This window comes from Manis javanica, chromosome 11 (genome assembly GCF_040802235.1).
Source record: "Manis javanica isolate MJ-LG chromosome 11, MJ_LKY, whole genome shotgun sequence".
Taxonomy (NCBI): Eukaryota; Metazoa; Chordata; class Mammalia; order Pholidota; family Manidae; genus Manis; species Manis javanica.
In genome coordinates this window covers 66905729-66914835 of record NC_133166.1, presented here as the reverse complement: position 1 = coordinate 66914835, position 9107 = coordinate 66905729, and the positions used below count along the sequence as shown (strand labels likewise).

Here is a 9107-nt window from a genome sequence, read left to right as displayed (position 1 = left end):
TGCTGGATACTACACCCTGTGAGCGCCACAGCCAGAATCCACTACTCAGGTCTGATTTGCCAAACGCGTCTTCAGGCGGTTTTACCCTCCCACTAGGACACTGCGGAGCAAGTCAGCCTTCAGCAGCTAACATACCACCTGTAATTATCCCCATTCATTGTCTTCAGGCCTCCTTTTCCATTTTATGAGCGTATTTATCTTCATAAAGAATGCGCCAGTGATTCCTCCGGGATTTAGAAACATAATTTTGCTATTTAAAAGTCCACTCACACATACACTCCTCAGGGAATGGGGTGGGTGGGTGGGTGGCAGGGTAGCGATAAGGGGTGGGGACGAAGAGTAAGTCCTGGAGAAAGAACTGCTTGGCCCTTGGCTTCCCAGAGCGCGGCTCTGTCCCCTGGGGTCGCACTCCTCCCAGCGCGCGCTTGGGGCTCTCCAACCCCGAGCGAATTTGCGCGGTCTGGATCCTCTGAGCGCTGCGGTCGTCGGACTCCGCCGCCCCGCGCTCCCTCTCGCCTGCTGGGCGGAGGGCTCAGCCTCTGGGTCACCCTGCCCAGGAGAGAGCGGGAGAGGAGAGGATCCAGAGCAGGTGGCGATTAGGTCAGCCTCGGAACATTCTTGGACCGCTCCAGTGGATGGATATAAATAACAAACGGGCAGGCTCCGAAAAATCCCGGGGTGGAGGGTAAGGGGGTGAGGAAGCAGAGATTTATTAAGATGTGGGGTGGGGTGACATCTGGTAAAATCTACCAAGGCTGGTGACTGAAAAAGGGGTAGAGGGGAGAAGGGATTTAAGAATGATTCGTGATACAAAATATGGGAATGAGAACAAGGAGGGGGAGGGGCTCATCCTCCCCACCTCTCGCCACCGCTAGTCTGCCTCAGAGTGGGCCCCGAAATTGGCAAGCAGGGCTGTGCACAGAGAGGGCACGGCTTTGGACTCCAAGTCCTCCCTGACGTCAGATCTATGCAAGCTGCTGAAGGCCTCTGAGCCTCAGTTTCCATATCTCTACAATGGGAATCTTAATGCTTACAAAGGGACGGTTGTGAGCCTTGCCGGAGCTAACTTCTAAGAAAGCTGTGCTCGGGTAAAAAAAAAAAAGGTAGTGTAGCCCCCTGGCCTCCCTCCAAGTGGTGGCCGTGCAGGCCCCCAGGCCAATCCCGTCCCACTTCCACCAGTCTTACAGACTCTGTAAAGGCCAGGGAGGGCAAAGTCGAAATCTGACTCTGTATAGCGGCGCGGCGCCACCCTGGGGAGTCCGCCCAGGCGCTGCTCTTGCTGGAAACGAGACCCCAAGGCCCTCTGCTGGGGAACCGCTGGGTGCCAGGATGCCTACAGCCCCCGCGCCCCGGACGCTGGCTGGTGGGGTTGGGGCAGCTGCGGCGAAGAGAGGGCGGGTCCGGGGGCCGGGCTTCCCGGGGGAGGATCCGGCGTGCTCTGGGAGGCGGCGGTCGCGACCCGGGAGAGGCAGGACTCGGGCGGGAATGCGGCCCGAACCCCACCCGGCGAGGCGCCCACGGAGAAACGCGGTGAGTGCTGCCCAGGCGGGAACCGCGGGGAGACGGCGGCGGGAGCTGCAACTCGAGCCCGCCGTCTCCTCTTCAGCTCCTGAAGTTTGCAATGGGACCTACTCCCCCCCCACCCCCCCGAGAGCCCCCGGCCACCCAATCTCTGCACAAGGACGGGAAGAGCTGCCGCCAAGCCGAGGGGGTGTCTCATAGGCGTGGCGCGCGTCGCAACTCCCCAGGCCGGCCGGGGAGAGGGGGGCTTCGGGGCTGGACGACCACACATCTCCTGGGGTCCCCCAGAAGCCCCAAGCCACCCTGGGGCCCCAAGAGAGGCCTCACTCCCCGGCGACCCTTCGCCCTCAGCATTGAACCCCAATACCTGGAGCCACTGCCCCGGACCACCATCTGGAGGCCACCTCTGGACCGACCCAGGCAGGGTGCACCCCCCCAGCCCCCTCAGCGGTGATCGGCTGGCCCCACCCACGCCGACCAAGTTCAACAAGTTTGACCAAGAATTCCTAGAGCCTCCATGGTTAGGCCTGGCTGGGCCGCTCCGCGTGGGCTCCGAGTTGTGCAGTGCGGGGCTGGCAAGAGGGGCCAAAGGGCGCGGTCCATAAGAGTTGAGGCCAGAGAGGGCAGCCCCTGGGCTCCGAGGTTTGGCGTGTAGGCTCTGGGTTTGGCGTGCGTCATTGGGGCGCAGGCACTGCAGGAGCAGGTCGGGTTTCCAGAAGTGCCCCTTTGTTAGGCCCCTCCCTGGCCCTGCCTCCTCCCTTTGCCCGCGTCACCCCTCCCCCAGCCTCCCAGCCGCTCTGGCTGCTGGTTCTAGCCGAGCCAGCCTAGGTACCCTTCCCTGGAGCAGTCGACCACCCTCTCCTGTGCCTTGAAATCCTCAGGCTGCCAGCAACTGGAATGGCTGCTGGGAGAAGAAGCTATTGGGCTCAACTGGTGACTCAGGACAGAGGATGGGCAGGGCAGGAATGGCCGTGCTCCCTCCTGACCCCAGCTGCTGGAAAGGGTGGTAGCTGGTCTGGGGATGGGCAGGTGGCTGGGATAGCTACTGGCCTTAGGTAGGGAGAGTGGGTTCTTCCCTGAACCTCAGGATTCCCTGCCTTGGCCCAGGCAGCTATGAAGAGACCCTGCCAAGTGCCAGCAGACTTCTCCCAACCCCTGGGTGCTGGCTCCTGGGCTGGGAAGCATCCATAATTTGCTTGCTGAGCTCTTGGCCATGGCAGAGTGTGTTCTGGTGACTAATTTGAGTCTCTGCTGAGCTCAGGAGGCACAGGGTGCTGGCCTTCCTCAGCAGGAGCTAAGGCACAAGGCCTACCCCCACAGTTAGATGAATCTGAGGCTGTGGGACCTGGCTGTGCCTGGGGCTTGGGTTTGTGTTTGCTCTGGGACGCCAGAGGGAGCAGTGCCAGCCTTCACACACAGCTTGCTCTGTTCTGGGCCAGAGAGAGGGAATGGTGGGGGGCAGCTCTCCCAGGAGTCTGGAGGCTGGAGCAGGCAGGAGGCCAAGGCCCCTGGATTCTTGACTGGGACAGATCTGAAGGCTCTATGATTTACAGCTGCTGCTCTATTTCTCCCCATCGGGTTGGCAAGTCCTTTCTGGGCAGACAGACTCAAGAGGAAGCCAGGTGAAACCCTGAGGACCCTGGTGGGGCCAGCTGCTCTGCCCCTCTTCTGCTCTATGCCCAGGCACCTGCACCTCCATGGCAGGCCTGAGCCCACCCTCTTCTTAGCAGAAGGGTGGAAGCCCACTCAAGCTTTCTCACAGCTGCTCTAGCCAGTGGGTTTTCTGGTCATCAGGTGAATGTCATTTTTTTTCATTCAACTGCTAATTGCACTGCCCCATGGAAGTCTCTACCAATGACTGGGGACACATCCTGCCCTGTCAGTCATACCCAGTGGAATGTATACTCTGCCTGAAGGGTCACAAGGGGCTTTGGGGTTGGGGATGGAGGAATATGGAGAAAATGCCTTAATTTGAGTTTTGAAGGATGGTTAGGAGTTCATCAGTTTGGAGTAAACTGATGGGAATATTGTTGTAGAGCCCTGCTTTGGAGGCAACGGGCACGCACTCATCCTCCTGGGCCTGGTGTGTCTACTGGGCTTGAGTTGGTACTGAGGACAGCTGATACCCTGCCCAGAGGCAGGGTATCAGCTAGTCTCTGGGCTGGTGGTTCTGGAGTTGGAATCGGCCTTGCCCTTTTCTACAATTCTGGAGAAACTCTTATATCTGGTTGATCACCTGTCTGACTCCCCAATGCTGTCCCAGACTTGGCTTTTTGAGGACAGGACTGAGTTACTTATTACCTGCAGAGCCCTGTGGGACCTTCGTGGATGCCATGGAATAGGAATACTGTCCCTTGTGACTGTTGGGCCCCTGACATTTTTTGTTCATTGCTTGGTTTGAGTCTTACACCAGGCATGGCACAGAAGCAGACCGGGAGGTGGAACTTCCATCTTAGGAGGGAGCTAAGGCTTCCTTAGAAGAGGACAGTAAAATGCCCTCCCTTAGAAGAGGACAGCCATACCCCCAGCAGCTTATGGCTGCTGGGGGTATGGCTGCGCACCCTCTGACTTGGCCTGGGAAAGTGCCACCTTGTTCAAGGAAAGGCAAGAAGGCAACAGGGCTCTGGCTTGGGTAGACATCCTCCTCTGTCATCTGTAGTCAGGGGAGTGGGGCCTTCTGCCCGCCCACTCCAGCCTGCTGTATAATCCCTGGCTGGATCGTGTGACTCGCCTGGCATTCTCCTGGCTGGAATCTTGTGCTTCTGACAGCAGTTGCTATATCAGGGGAGCAGGGCACTGCCCTGGACACTATAGGTCCCCATTCTCACCCCCTGCTTTGGTCCTGTTAGCATCAAGGCAGAATCACAGCGACAGCTTTGAGAGTTGGACACACAGGCTCCTGAAGTAATTTCTAGGCCCCAGGTACATGGAGTGGGGTGAAGGGTGGGAAGGGCAGACCTGGGGCAAGAGAAGGAGCTTTGAAACTGCTGTCCCGGCTCCTGTCCCAGCCCCTCCTGGGTACTTCCAGACTCCCGTCTGCTAAGTCCTAGCTCTGGCAGCTCCTTGGGTGGTGGGGATGGCAGTAGAGGCAAAGCCCAGGGAGAAGAGAGTGGCTTTTCCTATCCCCAAAAGCATATGTGTGGCTTCCCTGCTTACCCCTCTGCCCTCCACAGCCCCAATCTGCCACCATTTTGTGCTGCGGGGACACCATGGCTCCAGAGGAAGACGCTGGAGGGAAGGCCCTAGAGGGCAGTTTCTGGGAGGTGAGCGTCTGGGTTCCAGGTTTGGCGGGGAAGGCACCAAAATTCCTACACCTCTCTGGACCCAGCTACCTGTCCAGAGGAGCCTAGCTGTGAGCCCCAGATCTTGAGCGGGTCTCTCCCCGATGACACTGCCCATCCTGTATATACCCTAGGCTGGCAACTACAGGTGGACGGTGCAGCGGGTGGAGGATGGGCATCGGTTGTGCGGGGACCTGATCAGCTGCTTCCAGGAGCGTGCCCGCATCGAGAAGACCTATGCCCAGCAGCTGGCTGAATGGGCCCGCAAGTGGAGAGGCGTTGTGGAGAAAGGTGAACCAGTGCTTGGGCCTAGGAGGAAGCAGGGAGACCGGGCAGGACAGCTTCTTTTTGCGCCTCTTGTGGAAAGATTGAGGCTTCCACATCTGCCTTCCCTTTAAAGAGGGAAGATTGTCTCAGTTATTCTCACAGTTGTGCTCTTACAGAGTTTACAAAGTAAACTCATGGTCATGAGTTATTTTGATATTCCTAACAACCCTACGATAGAGACAGTCGTTCTGACCATTTTCTAGAGGACAATTCAGAAGGTCAGCGTGGCTAAGTGTCTTGCCTGAAGTCACATAGCTAGGAAGAGCTGAAGCTTGAATCCAGGCCCTCTGTCTCAGGAGCTTGGGATCTTTCTACCCTAACAAGCTGCCTTCTTCCAGGATGGACAGATTCTTCTCTCTGAGGCACTAGAGTGTAGTGCTTTATGCCACAGACCTGGGTTTGAATCTCAACTCCACTTGTAGCTGTAATGCTTTGGGCATTTAACTTTGCTTCTCTGGGCTGTTGTCTTTTCACCGTTAAAGTTGATTGTGACATTGTCTTCACTGTGGTGGATGAGGCAGGATTCAGTGAGATCTTGTATGTCAAGCACAGAGTAAGTGTTCTGTAAATATTAGCTGATGTTGTTCATCAGTGCCTCCTCCTGTGTGCCTGACACCTGGAGCAGCAGCCAAGGAGTGGGGGGTAGGATTGATTCCAGCATTGACCATTGCCTGACCCAAGCCCCATCCCTCCCCACAGGCCCCCAGTATGGCACGCTGGAGAAGGCCTGGCACGCCTTCTTCACAGCAGCTGAGCGACTGAGCACGCTGCACCTGGAGGTGCGGGAGAAGCTGCAGGGGCAGGACAGTGAGCGTGTGCGCACCTGGCAGCGGGGAGCCTTCCACAGACCTGTGCTGGGTGGCTTCCGGGAGAGCCGGGCTGCTGAGGAAGGCTTCCGCAAGGCCCAGAAGCCCTGGCTAAAGAGGCTGAAGGAGGTGAGCCTGGGATGGATGGGCATCAGAAGCATGCCACTTCCTGGGTGTGCCCAGGACTAGAGGGGACTGGGTCATGGCACACAGGATTCAGAGTGCTCCCCGTGTATGCCAGGTTGAGGCTTCCAAGAAGAGCTACCACACAACCCGGAAGGAGGAGAAGACAGCTCAGACTCGGGAGAGTCACGCGAAAGCAGACAGTGCAGTCTCCCAGGAGCAGCTGCGTAAGCTGCAAGAGCGGATGGAGCGCTGCACCAAGGAGGCCGAGAAGGTAGCTCAGGGCTTCCAGAAGGCCTTCAGGTCCCAGCACTTTTACTGCTCTTATTCACATCTGCCACCCTCTCTAGATTATCATTTAAAGGAGGAACTGGAGAAAAGATGCTTTCCTCAGGGACAGAAATGGTGCCATTTTAGGTAGTGGGATGAACACCTTCCAGCTCTTTTCCTTTCACAGTGTGCCACCTAGGACAAGTTGTCAGGTTGCCAGCTCTGCATACCCACATTCTCCCTGTCCTCTGAGGTGCTGCTGCTCAGTGCCCACCTCCTCCATGAAAGCTTGTCTGATTTTTTCCACCCCTCCCTGTAGATTGGCCCCATCTCACTTTCTCTGTCTCACTCTTGGTATCTGCTCATTCCAGACTCATAAAGCTGGTCCCCAAATTTCACCTCCCTTGTTAGGCTGCTGCAGTCGTAGAGGGCAGGAGCTGGGTCTTGGGACACATTGCCCGTGGTACCTAATCCAGGGTCTAGATGCCCATGACAGGTGCTCAGGAAATCCTAGTGGAGTCCTGAGTAGAAGAAGGTCTTCCTTTCACCAGCCCCCGTCCTCTCCCACCTAGATGAAAACCCAGTATGAGCAGATGCTGGCAGAGCTGCATCGCTACACCCCACGCTACATGGAGGACATGGAGCAGGCCTTCGAGACCTGCCAGGCCACTGAACGCCAGCGGCTTCTCTTCTTCAAGGATATGCTGCTCACTTTACATCAGCACCTTGACCTCTCCAGCAATGAGAAGTATGACCTGCGGGGTGGGTGTGGCAATCTGGGTGATGCTTTGTCTCCTTCACCCCCTGCTTCTGGCCAGGCTGAATGAGATTGTGGGGTTCAGGGGCCAGGGCTTGGTAATCTGAGGGCTGCACCTTTGGCTACAGGTTCCTTGAACTCCACCGAGACTTGCATCAGGCCATTGAGGCAGCCAGTGATGAAGAGGACCTGCGCTGGTGGCGTGGCACCCATGGGCCAGGCATGGCCATGAACTGGCCACAGTTCGAGGTGTGTTCTAGGCTTGCTGGGGCAAGGTTCCAAGAGGTGGGGTAGGTTGGTCTGAGCTCAGCCTACACCTCAGGAGGGAGGCTTGGGCTTGGGGTGAAGTAGGTGAAAGTGGTCTGGATGGCCCTGGTTGCCACCATAGACTGAAGCCCAGGCTGACCCTAAGCACTGTCTCCATAGGAGTGGTCCTTGGACATACAGAGGACAATCAGCCAGAAGGAGAAGGGTGGCTGGGACCCTGATGAGGTTACTCTGACCAGCATCGTGCCCACAAGAGATGGCGCTGCACCTCCACCCCAGCCCGTGGGGTCCCCAGGGTGAGAGCCAGGAGCCTGGCTGTGGGAAGGAAACAGCTCTGCCTCCTGCCCTGCCTGCCTTCCCTCTGTCTCCTTCCCTTCATTCCCTTCATGCCTGAAGTGGGTTGAAAATTGGTGCCAGACTACCTTAGGACTCAGTAGTTGCAATGATGCCAGTTTTCCCACATTCTCTTTCATCTACTGCTCATAGCAGCTCTGTGTGCCAGGAGTGCACTGAGCTTACAGGCACGTGTGGCAGAAATTACAGTCTTCCAGTTTTTCCCCACCTGCCTCTCCCAGGGTTCTTCCAGGGGGTGGGCCCTTGTCCCTGAGTTGTAGGCACTCTTGCTCAAGGTGTTCCTTGTGCCCTGAGCCTGCCTCCTTCTGCCTTCCCTCTCTAGCAGTGGGCAGGGTGAGGAGTGGTCGGATGAGGAGAGTCCCTGGAAGGCTACCAGTGGGGTACGGGTGCGGGCACTCTACGACTATGCTGGCCAGGAAGCCGATGAGCTGAGCTTCCGAGCAGGTACCCTGGGACCCCTTTCCTGTTCCTTTGCAGGCTTCAGCCCTTTCCCCACCCCCTTTACTAGCCTGAGCAAGGGTGTAGAAAGAGGAAGCCAGACACTCATTTCTCAAGGCCTGACACTTAAGGCTGCTCTGCCTCCAGACCCCAAGGATCAGGGTATCTCCTCCAAACCCTCACCTTCCTCACAAGCTGGGGCTGATAGCTGTATTCAGGGTCTGGTGTGGAGAGGCTTGCTGACCTTGACATCCTTCTGCCTGAGCCATGCCTCTTCTAACTGGGTTCTTGAACTACTCCCTCCCCCTCTGTCCTTGGCTTGATCCAACTACAGGAACAGGGCTGGGCCAGGACAGTTGGCAGTGACTAATCCCTTTTCCCCTCCAGGGGAGGAGCTGCTGAAGATGAGTGATGAGGATGAGCAGGGCTGGTGCCAAGGCCAGTTGCAGAGTGGCCAAATTGGCCTGTACCCTGCCAATTACGTGGAGTGTGTGGGGGCCTGACATAATCTGACACCCCTTCTGCAACGTTTCTTCATCCTGAGTCAGAGCCCAGCTTCTCCTGGACAGCTGGACCTGAAGGCCCTGAACCATAGTGCCCCTGCTGCCCCTGTCCTTTTAAGTAGGGAGGAAGTCCTTGGATGGGCAGAGGGGTGCATCCAGGAAGAGACGGGTAGGGAAGGGGCAACTGAGTCTAGGGTGAGGGGATGATGGGGAGGTCAGGAGGTGACCGAAGAGCTCAGGGGTGTCTGGGCATCCCCAAGAGTGGGGTCTCTCCAGAGCAGTGGACCCAGTTCCCAGTCGGTGTTTTGGGGTTCCTGGGGGTGGGCTTGGGGGTGAGTGTAGTTCTGGGCTAACGTCAGTCTCTTGTGTGGCTTGTTCTAGTGTGTATTAAACTTGGGGAAAAAAGCACTGTCAGGCTTGTGTGCATCTTTTTTGATACTCCACCCTTGCCAGGCTGCAG

The 9107-nt window shown here is 57.3% G+C and overlaps 2 protein-coding genes across 8 annotated transcripts in view; one reads left to right on the top strand and one right to left on the bottom strand.

Annotated features, from left to right (window-relative positions):
* Nucleotides 1-266: 266 nt before the first annotated feature.
* CSTPP1 (centriolar satellite-associated tubulin polyglutamylase complex regulator 1) overlaps nt 267-9107 on the bottom strand; it is a 338012-nt gene continuing 329171 nt past the window's right edge. For all 4 annotated transcript variants that reach the window (XM_073216523.1, XM_073216526.1, XM_073216525.1 and 1 more), the window contains one exon: nt 267-549. In XM_073216523.1, coding sequence (XP_073072624.1) covers nt 282-549 — 268 coding nt within the window. In that variant the 3' untranslated portion in view covers nt 267-281. The remainder of the gene's footprint in view (nt 550-9107) is intronic.
* Nucleotides 1397-9055, top strand: PACSIN3 (protein kinase C and casein kinase substrate in neurons 3). 4 transcript variants are annotated; one of them, XM_017679068.3, is made up of 11 exons: nt 1397-1530; nt 4371-4443; nt 4695-4784; nt 4937-5093; nt 5829-6064; nt 6177-6332; nt 6901-7076; nt 7214-7334; nt 7512-7648; nt 8029-8150; nt 8532-9055. In XM_017679068.3, the coding sequence occupies exons 3-11, from the start codon at nt 4731-4733 to the stop codon at nt 8645-8647; spliced, it is 1275 nt and encodes a 424-aa protein (XP_017534557.1). In that variant the 5' UTR covers nt 1397-1530; nt 4371-4443; nt 4695-4730; the 3' UTR covers nt 8648-9055. The 4 variants fall into 4 exon arrangements, with proteins under 4 accessions (XP_017534557.1, XP_017534554.2, XP_017534556.2 ...); XM_073216522.1 differs by lacking the exon at nt 1397-1530 and adding an exon at nt 2561-3315; XM_017679065.3 differs by lacking the exon at nt 4371-4443 and having other exon boundaries at nt 1413-1530.

Excerpts from the sequence above, each read along its gene's own strand:
- PACSIN3 (XM_017679065.3), top strand. The coding sequence starts at position 1,486 with ATGCGGCCCGAACCCCACCCGGCGAGGCGCCCACGGAGAAACGCG. Across the intron at positions 1,531-4,694 it reads GGCGCCCACGGAGAAACGCG|CCCCAATCTGCCACCATTTT; the intron begins GTGAGTGCTGCC and ends TGCCCTCCACAG. Across the intron at positions 4,785-4,936 it reads TAGAGGGCAGTTTCTGGGAG|GCTGGCAACTACAGGTGGAC; the intron begins GTGAGCGTCTGG and ends TATATACCCTAG.